Genomic DNA, 26,485 nt, shown 5'->3' with positions numbered 1-26,485 from the left:
TAGTATATAGGTCCCTGATATATATATATATATATATATATATATATATATATATATATGTATCTTCTAAATTTGACTGAATCAGATCTAGAGAATATAGATTCTAAATTTGATTGAATCATTTTCAATAAATAATATAATATGTATGAGAAGATTTATTTTCCTAGTATATACTTTTCATTGATGTTTTTTCAGTAACTTTCTCATTAAAACTTCCTTAAAATTAGATATTAAGACACAATTAAATTTTCAAATATGTATCCGAATTCATACTAAGTCAGTCACTTATTTTCTAAACCTGAAAATACTATGATGTCAGAATTTACCTTTTGTGGAAAGTGAAATTTAAAATTTGATTTAATTTTGATTTAAATGTTTGTAATGTTCAGTTGTTTGTTCATGTTTTATTAAACTGTTAATTCATTAGATTTAAAATTTAATCAAGGAAACTTTTCAAATGTGAATTAAAGTTTGGCTTTAATCTTTAGTTCATCTCATTCAAGAAACACATCACTGTTTCACTTCCCATTGTCCTTTTCATCTCAGTAAAATTACAGGTAATCAAGGTAAACCACTAATTAACAGTACACTCAGGTGTTTTGACAAGACAGCTCTCATCTACCAAGTGTGGACTTTGTTGACTGTTAAAACACCATCATTGACACCTAGCTCCCTAAAACAAACCCTTCAAAACCCCACTTGTTTTCACAACAATTAATTGCCCCCTGAAACACAGGCTTCACTAAAACAGCAAGGGGACCTAACTGCTCATCATTAAACAAAAGAATTTGATTGGAGAATTAATTAGGAAATTTGTCATGTGACAGCAGGAGGCCAATAGAATGACTTGTTTCAAATTGAGGAGATAATTTTGAGCAGTCCAGAATGAGCTCCTTGTGAATGAGTAACTTGTCATTTGTGCCCAAGAAGACGACCAGAAAAGGTAACAATTTAATTATCTGAATATTCACAATTTAAAAGTATACTGCTAAAACTGTTAAAGTTCATCTTTAACATTACACACAATTTTTTAAAAAATATTTTCATGTTTTTTTTTTAATTTAAAAAAAAAAACCTATTCACATTAAACTATAATAATCTTATTACTTATTAAAGGTACTGTGAGGAGAATATCTGATTCCCTTAATTATATTGTCTGTTCTACATAAAAAAGAAGAAAAAATGGTAGTTGAGCACTATTATTTAATTTTGATAAAATTTTTGGTGATAAATTGAGGGATTTTAGCAGAATGCTGTTTTATTGAATTCAATGATTTGTGGTTTAGTTAAATGATTTGGTTAAATATGTGTGTTTAGTGAAATAATTGGTTCAATGAAAGTGTTTATATGATTGTAATAGGTATAATTAAATATCACTGATGTTTCTTCTTTAATAATAAAAATTAAGGTATTCTACATGAATTTGTTTTTAAAACTGTAATCTTGAAAAGGAAACTCAAATAACCTAAGAATTTTTATATTATACTAGCAAAATTCATGGTGATCATTATATTGAAATAACAATATATATTCCAATGATAGAGCCCTGACATTTTGAATTTAATTAAGGGATAACCTAGATCTGTAGAAAAGTTACAATTTCAGTCACTGAAAAATAAAACTGTCATTAAACAATAAAGTGCTGGTAGATGATAAAGAGTGCATTGTCCCCCCCACCCACTCCCCCATTTCACAAACCCCAAAATGTGTAGGACCCACTTACTCTACATTGGCACCTCTGACAGGGGTCTGACTGAGGTGTAAACAATTCGCCATGCCTCTGTATAGTATTCTCGTACATGCAGTCGTTACAAATAGGACAGCATCCGTCTGATGCTGAGGGGTGGGTACACTGTTCACGACAGGGAATCTTAGGGCACAGCACGGTACCATCCTGTAAAGAATGAAAACAAAGTTTACGCAATTTGATATAACTTTACACTGACTCCAATACAGCTCTGAACTAAATTGAAACTCAACTTCCATTGTAATTCACCATATTTCACATATACTCAGAAAGCTAGATTGATAAAATGCTTACATAAATATGCTCTATTGGTTGGTTCATTTAATTATAATGTGCAACAATCTAGCTTGTAAGGGTATATGTTTCTGTCTAAATTGTAGGAATAGATCTGGTGTTCAAATCCCGTCACTTGTAATGTGCTAGTGTGACACAGGAAACTAGCACTTACCTGTGCTGGGAATCACACACCTATAAATACACCCATGGTTCTCCTTATTGCTGATTATCTATTTTACTAAGAGATTATGTGGACATTCCCCACCATTTGTAATGTACTAAGTGTTGATGACAATGGTAACTAGCACTTACCTGTGGTGGGAATCGGTCATATAAATACACCAATGTCTAAGGTTTTGTCTCCAGTTTTTCCCCATTAGCCTTAAGTGTAATATATTCATTTGATTTCTATCTCAGGGACTTGCACCTCAATGGCATTCAATTGTCATCAACCAAAATGCGCTGGTTTGCTTATAAGATCTAGACTAGCACATACCTGTGCTTATAACTGCAAGTTTCTTAATATTTGCTTAAATATCAGTTTCATAAATATAACTTTTAAAGTTTCCATCATGATTGTACAACACTTGGATAGAATTCAGGATACCAAAAGGTTTTTATTGTATTAAGTGTATAGTTCCTATCACTTGTAATGTGCTGGTTTGATATTGCAAATTAGCACTTATCTGTGGTGGGAATTACTCACTTTCAAAAAAAAAGATTTCAACACTTGCTTATATAGTTCTACCTCCAATAGATATTAAGTGTATATATAGTTCCTATCACTTGTAATGTGCTGGTATGATAATTTGAACTAGCACTTACCTGTGCTGGGAACTGCACACTTTCAAAAGCATCTTTCCTCATCTCCTGCTCTTACTTTAGTTTTTAAAGGCCTTAAATGTATAGTTACTATCACTTGCAATGTGTTGGTATGACACCGAGAACTAGCACTTACCTGTGCTGGGAATTGCACACTTTCAAAAGCACCTTTTCTCAGCAACTGCTTAGATTTTGTTTTCCTATAGGTTTGAAGTGTTCAGTTCCCATCACTTGTAATGTGCTGGTATGCTTAATGAGAACTAGCACTTACCTGTGCTGGGAACTGCACCTTTCCTCATCTCCTGCTTTTATTTCACATTTTAGGGTCTTAAGTGTATAGTTCCCATTAGTTGTAATGTGCTTGTATGTTACTGAGAACTAGCACTTACCTGTGCCGGGAACTGCATACTATCAAAACACCTTTTTTCAACACCTATTTAGCCTAGAAATAATTTTCTGAAAAGTATACAGGGTAGTTTCCATCACCTGTTATGCATTTGTCTGTTTCTTGAAAACTAAGTTATACATTTCTGTACAGGATATTGAACATTTTCCTGAACTTCATGTCTCAACACCTGCTTATCTTTTAGTTTCTTTAAGATATTAAGTGTATAGTTCCTATCACTGGTAATGTGCTGGTATAATAATGTGAATTAGCACTTACCTGTGCTGGGAACTGCACACCTTCAAAAGCACCTTTCCACATATGCTTTTATTTTAGTTATTAAGGTCTAAAGTGTATAGATCCCAACACTTGTAATGCACTGGTATGATAATATGAACTAGGGCTGGGATGATACTACTTTTTCTATATCGATATGTATCACGATAATTAAGCCACGATACGTTATGTATAACGACATGTTTAATTGTTAATAATTCTTTTTGTATTGAAATGAACAAAACATTTCTTCACAAATAAGAATGATTTATTCAAAGAAGTTGTATATCTGTTGTAAAACTAAATAATTTTTCACAAGGGGTGTTAATTATTTTAAAGTATTTCATATTTATATTAAGCTTATTTATTTTATATATTAAACCCAAAATGTTAAGTAAACAAAGAAAAACATAAGTCAGATTTTTTTGGGCGATATTGCTTTCTTCATACGTATCAATATGCATATCATCCTCACATAGGATCCATATCTCGATTTATCGTCCCAGCCCTAATGTGAACTAGCACTTACCTCTGCTGGGAACTGCACACTTTCAAAAGCACCTCTCTCATCTTCTGCTTTTATTCCAGTTTCTTAAGGTTTTAAGTGTATAGTTCCCATCACTTCTAATCTGCTGGTATGATAATGTGAACTAGCACTTACCTGTGCTGGTAACTGCACACTTTCAAAACACCATTTCTTAACACCAGCTCCTTAGCATTTAGTTTCCTAAAGATATTAAGTGTATAGTTCCCATCACTTCTAATGTTCTGGTATGATATCGAGAACTAGCACTTACCTGTGCTGGGAATTGCACACTTTCAAAAGCACCTTTCCACAACTCCTGTGTTGATTTTGTTTTTCTAAAGGTTTTAAGCGTATAGTTCCTATCACTTGTAATGTGCTGGTATGTTATTGAGAACTAGCACTTACCTGTGCTGGGAACTGCACACTTTCTAAAGCATCTTCTTCAACTCCTGGGTTGATTTTGTTTTTCTAAAGGTTTAAAGTGTATAATTCCTATCACTAAAGCATCTCTCATCTCCTATTTTTATTTTAGTTTTGTAATGCCTTAAATGTATAGTTCCCATCTCCTATTTTTAAATGCCTGAGTGTATAGTTCCCAATACTTGTAATCTGCTGGTATGTTATTGAGAATTAGCACTTACCTGTGCTGGGAACTGCACACTTTCAAAAGCACCATTCCACAACTCCTGCTTTTATTCCACATTTTAAAGGTCTTGAGTGTATAGTTCCCATTACTTGTAATGTGCTGGTATGTTATTGAGAACAAGCACTTACCTGTGCTGGGAACTGCACACTTTCAAAAGCACCTTTCCACAACTCCTGCTTTTATTCCACATTTTAAAGGTCTTGAGTGTATAGTTCCCATTACTTGTAATGTGCTGGTATGTTATTGAGAACAAGCACTTACCTGTGCTGGGAACTGCACACTTTCAAAAGCACTTTTCCACAACTCCTGCTTTTATTCCACATTTTAAAGGTCTTGAGTGTATAGTTCCCATTACTTGTAATGTGCTGGTATGTTATTGAGAACTAGCACTTATCTGTGCTTGGAACTGCACACTTTCAAAAGCACTTTTCCACAACTCCTGCTTTTATTCCACATTTTAAAGGTCTTGAGTGTATAGTTCCCATTACTTGTAATGTGCTGGTATGTTATTGAGAACTAGCACTTGCCTGTGCTGGGAACTGCACACTTTCAAAAGCACTTTTCCACAACTCCTGCTTTTATTCCACATTTTAAAGGTCTTGAGTGTATAGTTCCCATTACTTGTAATGTGCTGGTATGTTATTGAGAACTAGCACTTATCTGTGCTGGGAACTGCACACTTTCAAAAGCACCATTCCACAACTCCTGCTTTTATTCCACATTTTAAAGGTCTTGAGTGTATAGTTCCCATTACTTGTAATGTGCTGGTATGTTATTGAGAACTAGCACTTACCTGTGCTGGGAACTGCACACTTTCAAAAGCACCTTTCCACAACTCCTGCTTTTATTCCACATTTTAAAGGTCTTGAGTGTATAGTTCCCATTACTTGTAATGTGCTGGTATGTTATTGAGAACTAGCACTTATCTGTGCTTGGAACTGCACACTTTCAAAAGCACCTTTCCACAACTCCTGCTTTTATTCCACATTTTAAAGGTCTTGAGTGTATAGTTCCCATTACTTGTAATGTGCTGGTATGTTATTGAGAACTAGCACTTACCTGTGCTGGGAACTGCACACTTTCAAAAGCACTTCTCCACAACTCCTGCTTTTATTCCACATTTTAAAGGTCTTGAGTGTATAGTTCCCATTAATATAATGTGCTGGAATGTTATTGAGAACTAGCATTTACCTGTGCTGGGAACTGCACACTTTCAAAAGCACCATTCCACAACTCCTGCTTTTATTCCACATTTTAAAGGTCTTGAGTGTATAGTTCCCATTACTTGTAATGTGCTGGTATGTTATTGAGAACTAGCACTTACCTGTGCTGGGAACTGCACACTTTCAAAAGCACCTTTCCACAACTCCTGCTTTTATTCCACATTTTAAAGGTCTTGAGTGTATAGTTCCCATTAATATAATGTGCTGGTATGTTATTGAGAACTAGCATTTACCTGTGCTGGGAATTGTACACCTTTCTTCAACTCCTGCCTTTATAATTTTAGCTTTTTAAGGTTTTAAGTGTGTAGATCCCATCACTTGTAATGTGCCAGTATAATATTGTCAACTAGCACTTACCTGTGCTTGGAATTGCATACTTTCAATAGCATCTTCCTCATCTTAAGCTTTTATTTTAGTTAATTAAAGATCTTAAATGTATATTTCCCAATACTTTTAAATGTGCTGGTATGTTTTTGAGAACTAGCACTTTCCTGTGCTGGCAACTGCACACTTTCAAAAGCATCTCTCCACACCTCCTGCTTTGATTTTTATTTTTTTTTTTTTAGAGGTTTTAAGTGTGTAGCTCCCATGACTTGTAATGTGCTGGTATGATAAGGTGAACTAGCACTTACCTGTGCTGGGAATTGCACACTTTAAAAGCACCTCTTATCTCCAATTTTCATTTTGGCTTTTTTAATGCCTTAAGTGAATAGTTCCCAATACTTGTAATTTGCTGGTATGTTACCGAGAACTAGCACTTACCTGTGCTGGGAATTGCACACTTTCGAAACACCATTTCTCAACATTAGCTTAGCATTTAATTGCTAATAAGATATTAAGTGTGTAGTTCCCATCACTTTTAATATGCTAGTATGATATTGAGAACTAGCACTTACCTGTGCTGGTAATTACGCACCTTTCTTCAACACCTATTTAGCCTATAAATAATTTTCTGAAAAGTATATTGGGGTAAAGTTTCCACCTCCTGTTATGCATCTGTATGTATTTTGAAAGCTAAGTTATGTACTGAATATTGAACACTTTCCTGAACTTCCTTCCTCAACACCTGCTTATCTTTTAGTTCTTTAAGATATTAAGGTATAGTTCCCATCACTTGTAATGTGCTGGTATGTTATTGAGAACTAGCACTTACCTGTGCTGAGAATTTAACTGCACACTTTCAAAAACACCTTTTCTGACCTCCTGCTTATAATTTAGTTTTTATAGGAATTTACTGTATAGTTGCAATCACTTCTAATGAGCTCGTATGATATTAAGAACTAGCACTTACCTATGCTGGGAATTGCACATTTTGAAAAACACCCTTCTCAACACCGGTTTAGATTTCATTTTATTATAGGATAAAAGTGTTCAATTCCTATCACTTGTAATGTGCTGGTATGATTATTGTTAACTAGCACTTACCTGTGCTGGGAATTATACATGTCTCAACAAATTCTTACAGATTTAATTTTCCCAAACGTTAGTGTTAAATTCCGATGTCTTGTCCTGTGTCATAGATGTGATATTGAGACTCAGCACTTATGTGTGCTGTGAATTGTACATATTCCTCACCATATTGCTTAGATTTCATTTTACTAAACTTATTCAGGGTGTAGTTCCCATCTGTGGTGATATATCAAGAACTAGCATTTACCTATATACAGGAAATTGTACATTCACCAAAATCTCGTTAGAACTCAGTTTCCTTAAAGTATTTAAGTGTATGGTTCATGTCACTTGTAATGTGCTGGGTTGATATTAATAACTAACATTAGGAATTGACATGTTTTCTGAATACTACACATTCTCAGAGAATACCTGCTTAAATTCAGTTTTCTAAAGGTATCAAGAACATGTTTCCCATCACTGGTAATGTGCTGGTATGATATTGAAAGCTAGCACTTACCTGTGCTGGGAATTGTGTCCTTTTAAAAACACCTGTTTTTTTAACGTTAGTTTCACTTTCCTTAATTGATTTAGTGTAGTTAGTTTCACTTTCCTTAATTGATTTAGTGCATCTCATCACCTATATGTACCGAGTATTGAGAATTAGCACTTATCATGGCTAAAAAAAGTACACTTGAGAAAAAAAATCAAATGGTAATTGTAAGCATTGGAAATATCTACAGATAATGGATGCACTCATGTAATACTATAATCTGTATATGTGTATGAAGTTTGATGTACAAGCCTGGTTTAATATAATATTTGAATAGTTTTCTTTGAAACATAGCTAAACAAATTTGAGAAAAGTGAGGACAAGGTCAAAGGAAATGTCAAGGTTAAAACTTTTATGTGTGTCAACATATAAGATTGTAAAGGTAAAAAATGGCAAATTTTACAAGCAAAAAATGTTCCAACAGGGTCAATAGCAAATTATATTAGGTGAATCTTTGGAAAAACAAGTCTTATAAACAAATCAACACAATGGCAAATATCTATGGTATGCTCAGAAAAATCCAACCCATCTATTTGAATTACCAATAGCTATACCTTAGGTCTTACTATAAGCTTGTGAATAACATCTGAGAGAGACAGCATCAATGCTTTGTCCCATTTTGGGATCTCTGATAATGACATTGTGTTAACAGGAGAAACAGGTGTGTGATTCCATCACAGGTGAAATGCTAGTAATGATGTCACTACTAGTTTTTACCTGTGTAGAGAACTGCAGATCTACCATCATTGACATTCTTCTTTCTAATTTGTTTTTCCTTATTCATTAAGGACGTTCGATCCTGAGCTTTTGAGCAGATTTTGGTCAGGACCTTTATTTCTAAAATTCTGCATCATTTTTATGTTCTAACATTGAATCTGGATTCTACAATGCAAATTAAACTATATCCAATGAAAAAACCGCGATGAAATGCCATTAAAATAGGATTAAGCCAGGAACTATATTTTGTGGCGGAAGGTTTTTTTAGAAGAAAATGATCAATTTTTCCCTTTTGAAATATATACAGTACTGTTAAGTTTAGATTACTATTTTTCCATGCTGGTTGCACATAGAGCTGTTTTTTGCAGTGAAATGTTTTATACTGGCTCTGAAATATCTAATAAATTATTTTTTATGAATTCTTTCATTATATTGTGACAAATATAGTAAATATATTCTGAAAGTCCAGGAAAAAATTGAGCCAATTTTAACATAAAATTAACACTTTTTTTTTAGTAATATCTAAAAATTTAGATCATAGACCCCCACTTTTGTTTTTCTTTCCTGAATATATAAGATAACTTTAATCAATCTGCTTAAATTCAGCAAAAGTTTAAGACTTTAAAATAATTTTCTTGCTTTTTAAATTTTTAATGCCAGAAAAATCACATTTTGTGAGTGCAGAAAGGTCAAAAAATTCATTATGCGAAGCAATTTGAAACTTTTTCTTTGTCACAATTTTAATGTGTCTTTTTTTAAATAGACTAATAGTTTATTTTGTCCCATGATTTATTTGGATAAAAACTTTGGAGGGAAAACGTCGAAGATGTGATTTTTGATTAAGACACAAATATCAGTGCAAAAAGATCAAATTAAATGTATTGTAGCGCCGAAAGAAGCATATTGACCCCCATTTTTTGTTTTGATTTTTAATTAAGCTATGTGTGTAGAAACTAAAAATATACCTGACAAAAAAGTTTAAGACTTTAAATATCAGGATCCAACCTCGTTAACAAAATCAAATTCTAAGACTATAATTATTATTCTATAAGCCCCCAACACTTGTAATGTGTTAGTGTGCATCTGGAACTAGCACTTACCTGTGCTGGGAACTTTGGAAAGTTTAACATCTTTTATATCAATACTTAGTACACTCAGTACTTCTTTTAATCTGCTTCAATTTTTCTCCTCAGTTTGTCACTTTCAAACGTTCTCAGAACATGTTCCTTCATTAATTTATTAACCATTAACCATGGTGTGTGTTGTCCTCATTACATGTGATATGTGCTGATTTAAACCCTATAATATCCTAGCCTCCTTAGATGAATAATAATAGCTAATTTTTGCTACTTTCTTTTAATTTCAATGATATGTAGCATGAATATACAATTACAAATTTGGACTATCTGTTATGCAGTGGTTATCTTTTGAACTTAACAATTTGAGCTTGGATTTGTTATTGGTGTAAGATTACTAAGAGTTATATTTGAAATATGTTTATTATGAAATCAGGGTTGTTCACCAAAAAATTGAACACTGTCTTGTCTCCATCACATGTAATATGTTTGTGTATCTCAACAACTAGCATTTTTATGTGCTGGAAACAATGCATTGTTTTGTCAAAATTATATTATAATGCCATAATATTATATATATGGGAGGAAGATATCATCTACTAGGTTAAGTTGGATTTAAGACTTTTGAAGCCATGGTATCCTCAGGTTTTATGTGTAGTTGCCACAGTAAATAAATTTCTTTTCCCATTAAAGTGTACAAGTCCCATCACTTGTAATGTGCTGGTATGTTATTGAGAACTAGCACTTAACTTTGCTGGGAACTGCACACTTTCAAAAGCCCTTTTCCTCATCTCCTGCATTTATTTAAGTTATTTAAGTTTTTAAATGCCTTAAGTGTACAGTACCCATCACTTGTAATGTGCTGGTATGTTATTGAGAACTAGCACTTACCTGTGCTGGGAACTGCACACTTTCAAAAGCCCTTTTCCTCATCTCCTGCATTTATTTATGTTTTTAAATGCCATAAGTGTATAGTACCCATCACTTGTAATGTGCTGGTATGTTATTGAGAACTAGCACTTACCTGTGCTGGGAACTGCACACTTTCAAAAGCCCTTTTCCTCATCTCCTGCATTTATTTAAGTTCCATTATTTAAGTTTTTAGAGGCCTTAAGTGTATAGTTCCTATCACTTGTAATGTGCTGGTATGTTATTGAGAACTAGCACTTACCTGTGCTGGGAACTGCACACTTTCAAAAGCCCTTTTCCTCATCTCCTGCATTTATTTATGTTTTTAAATGCCATAAGTGTATAGTACCCATCACTTGTAATGTGCTGGTATGTTATTGAGAACTAGCACTTACCTGTGCTGGGAACTGCACACTTTCAAAAGCCCTTTTCCTCATCTCCTGCATTTATTTAAGTTCCATTATTTAAGTTTTTAAAGGCCTTAAGTGTATAGTTCCTATCACTTGTAATGTGCTGGTATGTTATTGAGAACTAGCACTTACCTGTGCTGGGAACTGCACACTTTCAAAAGCCCCTTTCCTCATCTCCTGCATTTATTTAAGTTCCATTATTTAAGTTTTTAAAGGCCTTAAGTGTATAGTTCCCATTACTTGTAATGTGCTGGTATGTTATTGAGAACTAGCACTTACCTGTGCTGGGAACTGCACACTTTCGAAAGCCCTTTTCCTCACCTCCTGCATTTATTTAAGTTATTTAAGTTTTTAAATGCCTTAAGTCTATAGTAACCATCACTTGTAATGTGCTGGTATGTTATTGAGAACTAGCACTTACCTGTGCTGGTAACTGCATACGTTTCTCAACTCTTACTCTGATTACAGCTTATATAAGGTATTCAGTGTAAAGTTCCCATTACTAGTAATGTGCTAGAATGATACTGTAAACTAGCACTTACCTATGTTGGGACTTAATATGCTTTTTCTCAAGGAATATAATGCATGGTCATCAACACTTGTGATGTTTTTTCCTAGTTTAGTAGAGGACCAAGTGTACCTTTCCTATTAGTTGTAATGTTCTATGTAAGCACACTGACAACTGAATCTTACATGTGCATAGAAAATGAATATCAATAAACCAGAATAACAAAATTTCTTGTTTTCAATTTTTACAAAGTGAATTGTACAGTTCCTATCACTTGAATTCGGCAATTATTAAACATCTCTACATTTTCACATTAACGATATCTTAATTTTCAGTTCTTTATTCCTCAATTTGATTTTCATTTTGTGTATATAGTTGCAGATGCATGTGCTAAACAGAAATTGTAAAGCAGAATTCTTTCAATATATGATAAAACATCCCAAATCATCTTTTCAAAAAATCCACTTCCCGAACATGTTCATGTCATCTCAATTGTGTGCCTTTTTATGTTTTTGTCCACATACATTGTTCAGCTCTCATCACTTGTAATATGCTGCTATGACTAATGTTGAGAACTAGCACTTACCTGTGCTGGAAATTGTCCCTGTATCTCAACACCTGATGACATTTTAATTTCCTTAAGGTATTAAGTGTATATTTCCTATCACTTGTAATGTGCTGGTATGATATCCAGAACTAGCACTTACCTGTGCTGGGAATTGTTCATGTATTGCAATGCCTGATTATATTTCAATTTCCCTAAAGTATTCAGTGTTTGGATCCTATCACTTGTAATGTGCTGGTATGATATTGAGAACTAGCACTTACCTGTGCTGGGAATTGTTCATGTATTGCAACGCCTGATTGTATTTCAATTTCCTTAAAGTATTTAGTGTTTGGATCCTATCACTTGTAATGTGCTGGTATGATATTGAGAGCTAGCACTTACCTGTGCTGGGTATTAAACACAAATCAGAACAGCTGACCATATACCTATATTCAGTGAGAGGGAGTATCTATTTTTCACCTACATTATTTGTATCTGCATATAACTCTGAGCACTTACCTGTGCTGGGAATTGTGCACTTTCAAAAACACCTTTCCTCACCTTCGCTTTTATTTTAGATTTTAAAGGTCTTAAAGATATCATATCTCATATAATACTGAGCACTATGTCTTACACTAGTCTGTGTTGGGAACCAACCCAACACCCTTAAACTTTGTTGAGGCTATTTTTTCCCCCAAATACTGGTTGGCTTATTATTCAACCATTAATTTAAAGAAAAAAGATTAAGAAGAAGATGGAGCCTGCTTTCTGTTGAAACCTAGACTTCCATAGAACTATTAAATTTAATGTAAAGATGATGAATATAAAGTAGAGCTTGCAATATTTCATCAGTTGATTAATTCTTAGTCAAATGTGAAAAGATTATACAGTTTATGAATTTTTATCTCATTTTTTAATGAGTGATACTTAAAAATTAAAACATGCAATTTTTAAATGAACTGAATCACTCTTGAAAAAAGGGAATGTTTCAGTCATAAACCTTGACTTTGAATTTGGATTTCCCTCTGAAAAGTGAAAGTAGAACTTCCTAATTGTGATGGATACAAAATTATGTGGTACCTACCAGACACTGACACTGGCGACACTTGTCCTGTGGGTCAGGGAAGGTGGCTCCATTATTGTAGGTGCCTCCTTGATGAGTACACTTGTCACACCTTTGACATCCACAGCTATCTGTGTAGGGATTGGAACAGATATCTGTAGGACATTCAGGTCTTCTACAGTCCACAGATCCAAACTAAAATAGCAAAGAAAGAAATGACCTCAATTTTCACAGATCCAAACTAAAATAGCAACGGTAAACGGTAAAATAGCAAAGAAAGAAATGACCTCAATTTCCACAGATCATCCAAACTAAAATAGCAGAGAAAGAAATGATCTCAATTTTCACAAATCCAAACTAAAATAGCAAAATTTATCTCAAGAAAGAAATGACCTCAATTTTCACAATTCCACTAAAATAGCAAAATCTTATATAAGAGAGAAAGCTAGGACCTAAATTTTCACCAATCAATTTACAAACAAGAAGGTAATGGGCCACATAGCTTATTTGAGCACTTTGGTAAGAAAAAGCACAAATCACTTGTTGCAAAAGTTTAATATAAAAGTGGTCCTGGGAAGAGGTGTCATATGATTTAAACAAACTTAAATCTATACTACCGAGATTTTTCCACATAGACATAGTTTATCATGACAAATGTAGATTTTTCAAGTTTTTCCTATATGTTTATCTTCTATTCTACTGTAAAATTTTGATCACCCATTGTGATCCCGAGGGTCAAGATTTGAACAAACCTGAATCTACATTTCCTGAGAATGCTTCCAAATGAATAGTACAAATTGTGGTCAAGATTTGAACAAACCTGAATCTACATTTCCTGAAGATGCTTCCAAATGAATAGTACAAATTGTGGTTAAGATTTGAACAAACCTGAATCTACATTTCCTGAGGATGCTTCCAAATGAATAGTACAAATTGTGGTTTTGCCATTCTTGAGAAAATTTTAAAGATTTTTCGTATGTATTCTTTAGTAAAACCTGGATAACCCATTGTGATCCCTCCCAACAACAGGGGGTCATTATTTGAACAAACTTGATACTATAAACTATCTGAGGCTGCTTCCATATTAGTATGTCAAATTGTGGCTTTGTTGTTTTTTGAGAAGATTTTTAAAAATTTCCCTACATACAGTGTATCTTATGTAAACTTTAATCTCTACTGTGGCCCAACCCTTCCCATGGGTTCATGACTTGCACAAATTTGAATCTACACTATGTAATGAAGGTTTAACATAAGATCCAACTTTTCTGGGATAATAATTTTGAAAAGATGACAGAAAATTTTCACCAAATCTTAATTATTTCCCTTGAAAGAAGACATGGCCCTTCATTTGAAGAAATTTGAATCCCCTTCACCCAAGATGCTTTATGGTAATTGTTGAGATTGGCCCAGTGGTTCTTGAAAAGAAATCGAACATGTGAAAACTTTACAGATGGACAGACAGATGGATGCAAGACAAAATGTGATCAATAAACTTTCAGCTCAAGTGAGCTAAAAATGGCATCAAAAAGAAAGAGAGATCACAATAACAGTGATTAATAAACATCACAACTGAAGATTACTTCATCCATGAAAAAACTCTTGTCACAGAAGGAAAGGATAATAATTCAAACAAGAGTTGTCATGTTGTAAGCTAATATTCAGCATGGTAGTCCTAAATATTGCAGATGTCAAGACTTGTTTTAAAAGGTGAATTTTAAGTAAAAAAAAATTAAGTTTCAATCATGAAATTTTTATAGTTTAAAAAGATGGGGGGGGGGGGGGGGGGAACAACCAAAAAACGGTAACTGAACCAAAAATTTACTGAACAGATGCAACTCAAAAAAATTATTCCTGGTATGCAACCTTGTAGCAACCATTTATTGCATGGGTCACTTTCTCCAATAAAATTAAACTCATTAGGGTAGACAGGGGATGGATATGAATTAGATAAAAATTAATCAATTATATTTCAGTTTGTCCACTGATTAATCAATTATCATATCCCATTTCTGAAGACCTGTTTAGACATCACTGTCATGCCATTTCTACAAAACCAATCAGAGATGTGCAAATTTCAATAGGTCAGGATAAGGAAAGCCTATAAAATATGCATATTATTTTATTTAGTCACCATCAAAGGTGAACTACTCCTTTACTACAAAAACACATCAAAGGTTTAGAAAAACTGAAACTTTCCTAGAGCCAATTTTCTAAAATATAGATGAAGGCAGCAGACTTTTTAAACCATTTTTAGTGAAAAATTAAATGTGGGAGGTGTAGAATTTTCCATAAAATTCACTATGAAAATTCTTCATTCAAAATTACACTGGCTTCAAAACCCAAAACATGCATTTTTCCCAATTTTAATAACTCTAAAATACAAAAAAAGATTAGAGCTACTCAAACATTCAGAGGAAATAAACCCTTACCCTGCAAGTGCAAACATGACATTCATCCTTGCGTTTTGACTCTCCATGCCTAATTATCTCCCCTTCATACAGACAATCTGTACACTCTGGGCAGCACTGGGTTGTGATTGGATGGGAACATTTATGATCCGGGCAAGGTTTCTTACTGCAGGTCACTGAGCCAGACTACAAATACAAAGTCTATATCAACATAAATTTTCATGTATATGTATAAAGATTACTGGCAAAATGAAATCCAGCCTGGTTAATCATGACACCTGTATTTCCGTACAAATTGTCTAGACTACTGAAACAGACCTTATATGATGGGTATGTTTATTTTGTTTTTCACATATTAAGTCCTGTAGTTGAAGTGTCTGGATTATTCACATCCAGATTAATGAAGCTTCACTGTACTTACATTTATGAAATTAACAAGATTGTACATAAAGATTCTCTTTTTTATCTGATGTACAAAAACAGGTAAATTTTGTTATCTTGACATCGACGGAACCATCGGAAAATGTCAAGATATCTGAGGTGTTGAGATATAGAGTAGAGACTTGAAGTCCAAGATTTCACTGCATAGAAAAACAGACAAGCTTATTATATGTACATGACTTCAATATAGACTAGCTCAACATATTTCAGAATTCCCTTTATTTTTATTAAAAAATCTAAGAAGTTATTTTAAAACTCTTGTTTATAAAACGTGTTTTTATTGAAATCTTTCTAAATTCACAAAGGTAAGCATTCGCATGTAACTTGGCTTTTTGTCGGAACAGAATATGAAATAAAACTTTGAACTGTATAAAGTTGACATCCGATATACGGAAAAAAAATAAATGGGGATTATTTTTTTCTTATTTCATTCAGGAAGAATGTACTGTAACATTAAAATTTATTTTTAAGAGATTTGTGTATCTAAACTAACGTAGTGATGTTACAGATGCATGAATTATGGCTGATTTGGTCAATCGTGTTGTTAATTGGATTGTTTCCTGATGAATACATTTTAACTACAAAATATCTTTTAATTCCTTAGTTTGATTTATTCAGTGTGTTTGTTATTCTTTGTAATTTAGTTACCTTTTTCAAATTTAAAAGTTATGTTAGGTTTTGATATAAATAACCATCTGTACATTTACGCAGAATCATGTAGATTTAGCAATGATATTACCCAAGCTGAACATTAAGCAACTTCTCAAAGACACCGAGGGGGCTTGGGATTCAACTACAAACACAGTCAACAGAATGAATTAAGTAGCATGCAGTCAAAACATGGGTGTGAAATTTTGACATCGAGATACCTGGAGTCATCCGTGCGTGAAGAGCGACCCTATCTGACAAACAGTTAGGTTTCGTAGAGCAGAAAATTGCCGATGTTGACATATACTAGGTAAATTTTGCTCTTGGAACTGTGAATATATACGTCGAGATAACCCAGGTTGTCGACATACCGAGGTCGACATATCAGAGTTTTTGCAAATCATTTATATAGTAAATACTGCCAGGACCACGGAAGGACGTCGACATATCCCAGGTTGTCAACATATCCGCTGTCGAGATACCGAAGTTTACCTGTAGATTGCTCATCTTAGGAATTTTCAAAATGACCTTGACAATTTTCTCAAAATAAAAAATTTCTAGATTTTCTTTGAATTTTTAAGTTCCTTATTGATATCAGTACATTAAATATATATATTTTTTGTTACCTGACAGACACATGATGAGCATGGGTCATTTCTATCCTGAAAACTCTGTCTGTCCCCATAGATTCTCCCCTCAAACAAGCACCTGTCACATCTCTTACAGCATTCATCATACACAGGGTGGCTACACTGAGCGGAGGGACAACTGACATCTGAACATGTCACAGTACCCCTGTCACACTCACAAGTCCTACAACTTTCACGGAATGTCTGTTTGTCTGCAAACATCCTGTTGTTATAGAAACAGTCAGATCCGCAGCGAGGGCAACACTGGTCTCTGATTGGATGAGAACAGGTGATAGCCGGACATGTTTTCTGAACACAGTTGACATTCCCTTTTTGACAGGCGCATTCTTTACAGGAGTCTGATACATCAGGGAACCTCTCTCCATCTCTATATAACTGATCCCTATACTGACAATCCTGACACCTAGGACAGCAGTCAGTGACAGCGGGACTGTTACATAGCTGTCTGATATCCTGACAAATCTTCTGTCTACACTGAATATTTCCATTTGCACATTGACACTCCCTACATCTGTCAGTGCTATCTGGGAACATTTCACCATTTCTATATTCTTTACCATTGAGTAAACAGTCTGAACACTCCCTACAACACTCACGCTGCACAGGGTGACTACACTGAACACTCTTACAGCGCTTGGTTCCACATTCTACGTTTCCGTTCCTACAGATACACTGTTGACAGGAGCCTGGGGCACTAGGAACAGGCTGGTTGTTAGGAATGACCTTGCCATCTACTAAACAGTTTCTACACTCAGGACAGCACCTCCCCTGGGTGGGGTTACTACAGCTGGTGGTAGGGCAGGGTAAGGGAGAACACGTAACAGTTCCCTGTCTACACCTACATTCATTACATGGGTTGTTGTTATCTCTAAATCTCTGTTCGTTCCTCAGTCGTCTCCCTTGATACATACAATCTACACATTCAGCACAGCATTGCCCCTGTACAGAGTTTTTACATGACACTGCGGGACAGGGCTTGGGTACACAGGTCACATTCCCATCCCTGCAGGTACAAGTCACGCAGGGGTCTCTGTTGTCCTGGAATCGCTCCCCATTCTGATAAGTACGACTCTTGTAGAAGCATCCTTTACACTCAGGACAACATCTGTTGGTGACAGGGTGCTGGCACTGTGTGACTGGGCAGTTGGAGGCCTTACAGACTACATTACCAAGGTTACAAGTGCAGGTTTGGCATCTATCTCTTGGGTTAGCAAACTGTTCTTTGTCCTTATATATTAGTCCATTGTAATTACAGTCTACAAAAGAAATCACTTACTTATGTAGGCAATGAAAAAGACGTAAACTATAGGAACTGGTACACAAATTCATGAAATCTTTTTTCTGATAAATTCAATATGCAAATTTTTTCTGAGCTAAACAAAATTTTCTTTTTTACATTTTATGATTATTTATTGACTGGACAGATGAAATATCAACTTTATAATGCGATGGCATAACATGTTCATGTACAGTTGAACTTCTTGGTATCTCGAACAACGATATCTTGAATACCATGGATATGTCGAAGTGACTTGAAAGTCAACAAGGATTGACTGAACATGTATAATTCTTACCTTTACACTCTGGGCAACATTTACCAGCCAAAAATGCAGGATGACGGCACCTAGTTTCTGGACACTCCCTCTTGGCACAAGTGGCCTTTGACCCTATACATTGGCACTCCTGGCAGGGGTCAGAGGGCAGACAGAAGATGTCACCTGACCTGTAGGTCCGCCCCTCCACGATACATTTGTCTGAGGGACAGGATGGACAGCATTTACCAAGCTCATACAGGGGGTCAATACAGTTAAGGACAGGACACCTTACACTGGTACAGGTCACTACACCATTCTGTACAAAATCAACACATAGTCAGCGGAATTTATTCTTAAACATTATCTTGTTCGTAATATTGAATACACCTTCAATCTGCAAACTGTTCCAACAGATTTTGAAGGAATTTCTTGAAACAATTGTTCTAACATATGCACTGATGCTGCAATATTCTCTCTCTTTTGGAAATTTGAACTAATCTAAGTACTCACAAAGATCCATTTCTCCTTTGGCTTCATCTTATGTAACTTTGTATTTCCTTCCTTTACCATATCTGATATAACTTTTTCTTTTTTTTCCTTTACCATATCTGATGTAACTTTCTCTCTTACCTGACAGGTACACTGTTGACAGGGGTTTTTAGGATTGACGTAACTTTCTCCATTCTGTAGCTGTCTGTTGCCATGACTACACATTTGACATGACGGACAACACTGACCTGGTCGTATGGTCGGGTTGTTACACTGAGGAACTGGACACACCATTGGTTTACAGGTGATGGAACCATCCTGTACAAAAATAATTCATCTGCCTTAAACATTTCGAAATGCCTTTGTCCAACCATTGCAAAATAAAATGCCTCCAAAATAGTTTTCTTAAAGTGAACATCAGCACAGACAGTCACTATAATATTTATATTGCTTAACTACATGTCAACTATCTACCATTTCACCATTGTACTAAAATTACATAATTACAAAAGTAACTCAGATTATACATACAGCACAGGTGCAGACATTACACTTGTCTCTGGGGTCAGCAAATGTCTGTCCCTCACTGTAGTTCCTGCCTCGGACTGTACAGGCCAGGGGGCACACCCCACAGCAGTACCCTGGGGGCTTGACTGGATTTTTACAGTCCAAGGAGGGGCAATCCATTGACATACATGTGACATTACCATTCTGTAAATATGAATCCCTCAAATTTTGACCATTCTTGTGGTCTGGGATATATTCATATATAGTTTCAAACACTACATTTTTTTGGAAAGTATCCTCTTTTTTTCTTAATTTAGCAAAATTCATGAATGTTCATACTAAAGTAACTCCTAGATCTGTTCATTCATGCTAACAATTTCCTCCAATACCTACCATACATCTACAGATTTTACAAGGATCCCCTCCTGCAGGGACAAACTTCTGGCCATTGGAGAATCTCCTCCTCATAAAAACACACCCATCACAGGCGGGGCAGCAGTCTCCTGGCTTTGTTTCTGGGTGAGTACAAAGGCGGGGGGAACAAAGATTAGGTTTCCTCCTACACTGAACTCGGCCATTCTGATAAAGAGATAGAACTCATCCAATGAAAATTAAAATGTTTTTATTCCAACTCAGCGAATAAAATGAAGTGATCTGACAGTTCTAAAACATAATCAACTTAAAAATGAAAATATGACATCAAAAATCAAAGATAAAACATTCCATCTGAGTAAATAAACTAGACATCTTTAAGAACATACAAAATTAATAATATGGCCTGATGATATTTTAATCAGAAATTGCAGTGTTGGTTATTAGTTTGATCAGTCTCTCTCTCTCTCCCCCCCCCCCCCCAATGAATCAAATTTATTTAACTGATAATAAAATAAGCATTAAATAATTGTAAATCCTTTCTTACTTGACAAGTGCACTGTTCACATGGGTCTCTGGGGTTGTTAAAGGTTTGTCCCTCAGGGTAGGACATTCCCTGGTACTCACAGCCCTGACACACAGGACAGCACCTCCCTGGTACCTGTATGGGATTTTCACAGCGGGGAGGGGCACAGCTAATAGGCTTACATTCTACTGCACCTGTCAGCAAACAATAATCATATATGTAAATATATAAATGAAATTACTAAAGGCTTAATTTACACAGCAAACAATACTCATGCAAACGAGAATGCTATGTGCATGATATAAAATTACATGTATATACATGGAAAGTACTAGATGTAATCTGATTTCCAAAAAAATTTGTTGGCCAGCAAGACCATCTTTGGACTGCACTGAGGGCAACTACTCACATTCTAGTAAGAACCATATACCACTCAATGGATTTGCAAATTTTGACACGATTCAATGGAACAACAAGCAAAAGAAAAAAGAAAGAAACCTGTACTAACAACAGTACCAATCTCTTTTGATGACCAATTCCTGCTTTACCTCTGTTCTCTAAACTATCAACCTAACCTACCAAAAACCTTATCACCTTGACCAAGTATCAAGCCCTTTTTCTTAAGAGTTCTGCAGTTATGCAATCGATGTATAGAGCAAATTGCAAAAGCCAAGATGTGCCCATAATGAAAGTATGATATCACAATGTAGTTTCCAGTCATGAAACATCATTCCACAAGATATTTCAATTGACAAACTGAGGTTTTTATGACTCTATGCCTAACAGTCAGTGTGGAAAATATGATTCTAAACAGAATGTGTTTGAATATACTTTTGGATCATGACACAACTCATCCCTAAATAAGATGCAGAATCTGTCAAAAACTTAACATATGCAGGATATAATTCAGACAAAGAAAAAAATTGCATGGCAGATGAATACTAGGGCAGGAAAAAAACTATACCTAACTATGTCCCACCAGAAGGGGGCAATGCACACTGCAACAAGATCTTTGAACTCAGGACACATATAAAGCACGGAATAAGGGGTTAAACTGCTTGTTATTTGAGGTTGTTTTTTTTTACCTTGGTTGCACACACAGCTCTCGCACAGACTGGCTGAAATGGTGTCACCATTTTGATACCTTTGTCCATCATGTATGCAGCCTATATTGAAAAAATTTTACATAGATTTATCTGTTTATACTCAATTAAAAGAACCCCCCCCTCCCCCCCCCCCCCCCCCCGAAAAAGGAGGATAATTTTGTAATATATGATGTGCACTGTAATGCCCAAAGACTACATTTGCATTTGCATTACAGTGCACATGCGGGCTGATGTGGCTCTGTAAAAGCCCGGGTTCCTCTGTATAATTTGTTGAGAAATATATCAAAATATATAATAAAGTAGATATATTTGTCATACAACATTCAAATTTGTTAGTTTTCTTTTCAAATTATCATGCAACTGTTTAATCAAAATCATTTGAGTTTGAAGCAGTGAGTGTTTTACAGAAAGTAATATCAGCTATAATTAATTTAATGAAGGAAAAACACTTCAAATTATCTCAAATTCAAGTGCAAGCTCATCTAGAAGAGTATTTCTTGTTTGAATCCAAGTTCAAGATTGAAACACTAAATGTAATCACTGATTAAAAACAAAAATAAATTTTGGAAACAGATTATCTTCTAACCTTTACATCTAGGGCAGCACTCCCCGGGCAGTTGTTCTGTGATCCTACAGGACAGTGTGGGGCAGGGTCCAGAACTCTGACACCTGACGTTACCTCGCTCACAGGTACACTGCTGGCACCTGTCCCCCGGGGCCTGAAACCGACGCCCATCACTGATCACTCGCCCATTGAACAGACAGTCTACAATTTATGGGATCATTAAACACAACTGCTTAACAGATAATCTATAATCTAATTCTGAAGTTATTTAATATTTCAAATGCCTAAAAACGGCTACTAGAATATGCAAGAAACTGAATTGACAGGACCAAGTATATAGTATATAAATTTCCTACAGTGTCTGCATCCTTAATCAAAGCACAAATACATATAGGTATTTTATTTTAACTTCCACTTTGTGATCAGCATATTTCATGGAAAATGATTTAAGGTAGATACCCATACACACACCTTTTGTTGAAATGGCCTCTACAGAGAACTTTCCCTGGTGAATGATTCCATGTGTACATCTTAATGATCTTACCTCTACAGTCTGAGCAGCACTTCCCCTGGGGAATAATTCCATGTGTACACCTATATGATCTTGTCTCTACAGTCTGAGCAGCACTTTCTCTGGGGAATAATTCCATGTGTACATCTTAATGATCTTACCTCTACAATCTGAGCAGCACTTTCTCTGGGGGATAATTCCATGTGTACACCTATATGATCTTACCTCTACAGTCTGAGCAGCACTTTCCCTTGGAAATAATTCCATGTGAGCACCTGTATGATCTTACCTCTACAGTCTGAGCAGCACTTTCCCTTGGGAATAATTCCACGTGTGCACCTTTATGATCTTACCTCTACAGTCTGAGCAACACTTTCCCTGGGGTATGATTCCATGTGTACACCTGTACATACAGTTCTTGTTGGTTCTACAGGTAACAATTCCTTCTGAACACTGACACACCTGACAGGGGTCGCGTGGAGAAGGCCAGGTGTCTCCATTATAATACTCCTTTCCTCCATCTACACAACCTGTAGATATATACATGTAGGTACAGTTTTATTTTGGTGTTTCTGTCAAAATTGTAACTAGTAAGATCAGGATAAATAAGTGGTTTATTCTTCATAGACAATTGCATTGTACATATGGTGCAATCCCCAATGTCTGTCTGAACAGGTAAGCAAAATAAAACTGTTCCTATGTAATGACACCACTTACTTGGACAGACATATTCACAACAACCCTCTCCCTTTCTGATGGGGTTCCTACAGGGGAAATCTACATTGGGGCACATGATGGGGATACAGCGAACAATTGAATTCATGCAGGAACAGTTGAGACAGGGATCATAGCTGGCAATAAATGACTCCTTATGGCTGTAAATCTTCATATCATATTCACAGTCTGAAAATAATAAAACAATGTGTGAAAAAATCAAATCTGTTTACAATAATACTCCAAAAGCATAATTGTCATATTTCATTTGAAAACTATCAAGTGATCAGGAAAGGACACCATATCTTATGATACATTTTAGCTCGCTTGAGTACTGATGTAGGCTCAAGTGAGCTTTTTTCGATCTAGAGAACCACAGGGCCAATTTTAATTCAAGATGGCACAAAGCAACCCGATTAAGGGGGATTTAAAATTGTTCAAATGAGGGGCCATTTAGTTCCCTTCCAATGGAACTTGGTTTCAGTGTGTATTATTTTTAAGTAGTCCCCTCCGGTTTTAATGCACATCTGCCACCGTTCTGCATATGCATGAAACACATGGTCCAGGCAGTAACGTGACATGCTCCGTAGCGTTCTGTTCACAGCAGCTAAAAGATTTTTATGAATCTTATACAGTTAAACTTTGTTATCTCAAAGTTGACGGGACCGTTCATGAACTTCGAGATATCCTGGGGTTCGACATATCGAAGGTTATAATTCTAATGACTTAGTGAAGTGAACATGCACTTCATAGTATAGAAGAAACGTCAAATTCCTTCTTATTTGAAATTTTGTATACGATTTCTTTAATATACATGTAGTATGTATTTAGCATTAAAAAGATTTTTACATCTTCTTTATAATTCACAAAACAATACTTTGTATAATATGCCCAGTTGAATAATCCTTCTAACAACCCGGCAAGTCAACCTCTAGCATCGTTTCCCATGTATACATAACTGGATATCATCTATGCATCGTAAATTTAAAACTGGTCGCTGTCAGAATAACGCAAACGAAATATACATTTTTTTTTATTGAAAAAAAAACATGTTCATACATGTATAATCAGTTAAAAGAAAATATTTTACCATAGTAAAATCAAATGCAAAAGAAGAAACACGCACTTTTGTTTAACTACAGAACAACACTGAATCATAGGGCACTATTATAGCAAAAGTTTTCACTGCGACACACGCTCACATATTGGTGTGCACTGATGATAGTAAATTATGCACACTCATATAGGAAAAATAAATTCTATTTGGCAATGCATTAAATTACAAAATTTTGTTTCTCTTTGATGTTTATAATTTTCGCTTTTATATGCATAAACTATGCAAGAGCGCATATTACACATAGCATTAAAAAGCGATTATCAAGAAAAAAGTACCCCAGCCACAAAACAATTCACATGTCATCCACATGTATGCATAAGACTAATACACACAACCTTTGGCTTGCATAATTAAAATCATATACATACACCTCGTATAATTAGCGCGCTATTATCTGTTAATGAATGGGTACACAACTTTACTTCAAGATAACCGGGGTATTCAACATTACCTTGTTCGACATAGAGGGGTTTATTTTAATCATTTATAAAGCAAATTTCATCGGGACCTCGGCTTTACTTCAACATATCCAGGGTATTCGAGGTATCCGTGTTTGAGATTTCGAAGTTTAGCTGTAATTATTACTATGCAGGTTATTATTTATAACTGGAATAGTCCATTTGTCATAAATGACCAAATCTTGGCAAAAGGATTGGTGGATAAACAATATCTTTCACCAGAATGAGCATGACCATCAGAGCCAAACTACTCTGAAATAGATGGGTCGTTTTTATAATATGTATCAAGTATGGACGCGTTCTCTTTATCATATCTGATATGTTTAAAATCTAAAGAAAATGATATTCTAGGGATTTAATGATTATTTTATTGTTAAGATATTCAACTATTTTTCTAACCGTATATTGGCAATCTTTCATAACAGATTGCTTAACTAAGGATACATCTCTTTCCCAGCATATTTTCAATGGGCACCAGAACAAACATCATATTAACCATCTCCCTTCCATCACTAAAAAAATATTCAATTAATGAATGAACTTCTTGCAAGTCCTTTGTCCTCATAAATCCTGAACAAATTATTATATGCTACTGCAAAGGAATTTCAAGGATTTACGTTAATCTTTACAGCCATACCTTGCTCGAGTAAGACTGTGTCACCCATTTTTCGTCACAAGTCACCTACATATTGACGTCATTTTCACACTGTGACGTCACAAACATGGAGCAAAACATTACGTAATATCTGCTATTTATAGAATGTTTATGACTATATGTGTGCCAAATTTCATTCTGATCTGAATTGTGGTTTTGTAAATATAGAGATGGAGAACTTTTTGATCACCCCTCGTAACTCTCCATGTTTTCTTTAGAGGCATGTTGCTTCATCTACATTCCATTTTTACATTGATCTGGGTTTGAAAAGAGCCAGATTGTTTTTATATAGCGTGTCAAAACAACCCTTTAATGAGTTCTACACAAGTTAAATAAATCTTGTGTAAGCATTCCACATAAGTCAGAAACGTTTTGAGATATGCTTATTACAAGCTGTTATAATGAAAGTCATTATGCATATGCTAAAGGAAAGTTATAACAATGTGTGCACTAATTAGCAGAAAGCTACCCATAGTTCATCAAGAGGCTTTTTTTTTTTTTTAAAGTAAAACTTCATTTTATGGTAATATATATTAGAATTTTTGCATTGTATGACAGAACCTTTAAGAGCCCTCTATACACTGCACACGCAGAGAGTTCTGATTTTGTGGTATTTTATGCAGATAGAGTGATCCGCCCTTTGATCAAGAATAATTTAAATTGAAATGTACAGTTTATTACTTAATTTGTGATCAAATCAAGCATTTATA

At 35.0% G+C, this 26,485-nt stretch overlaps 1 protein-coding gene across 1 annotated transcript in view; it reads right to left on the bottom strand.

Moving 5' to 3' along the window:
• Positions 1 to 26,485, bottom strand: part of LOC133185428 (uncharacterized) — a 91,998-nt gene that overhangs the window by 19,605 nt on the left and 45,908 nt on the right. Inside the window, exons 27-39 of the mRNA XM_061320624.1 lie at positions 23,549 to 23,734; positions 23,185 to 23,361; positions 22,342 to 22,521; positions 21,735 to 21,815; positions 20,671 to 20,843; positions 20,145 to 20,330; positions 19,776 to 19,955; positions 19,386 to 19,562; positions 18,795 to 19,071; positions 17,197 to 18,476; positions 15,503 to 15,667; positions 13,095 to 13,268; positions 1,724 to 1,894 (exon numbers count right to left, since the gene is read on the bottom strand). Of these exons, the coding sequence (XP_061176608.1) occupies positions 1,724 to 1,894; positions 13,095 to 13,268; positions 15,503 to 15,667; positions 17,197 to 18,476; positions 18,795 to 19,071; positions 19,386 to 19,562; positions 19,776 to 19,955; positions 20,145 to 20,330; positions 20,671 to 20,843; positions 21,735 to 21,815; positions 22,342 to 22,521; positions 23,185 to 23,361; positions 23,549 to 23,734 (3,407 nt within the window). The remainder of the gene's footprint in view (positions 1 to 1,723; positions 1,895 to 13,094; positions 13,269 to 15,502; positions 15,668 to 17,196; positions 18,477 to 18,794; positions 19,072 to 19,385; positions 19,563 to 19,775; positions 19,956 to 20,144; positions 20,331 to 20,670; positions 20,844 to 21,734; positions 21,816 to 22,341; positions 22,522 to 23,184; positions 23,362 to 23,548; positions 23,735 to 26,485) is intronic.

This window comes from Saccostrea echinata, unplaced genomic scaffold (genome assembly GCF_033153115.1).
Source record: "Saccostrea echinata isolate AGI-Se365-2 ecotype Australia unplaced genomic scaffold, CSIRO_AGI_Sech_v1 ptg000012l, whole genome shotgun sequence".
NCBI classification, from domain to species: Eukaryota; Metazoa; Mollusca; class Bivalvia; order Ostreida; family Ostreidae; genus Saccostrea; species Saccostrea echinata.
Note: the sequence above shows the minus strand (reverse complement) of the source record. Positions and strands in the feature narration are given on the sequence as shown.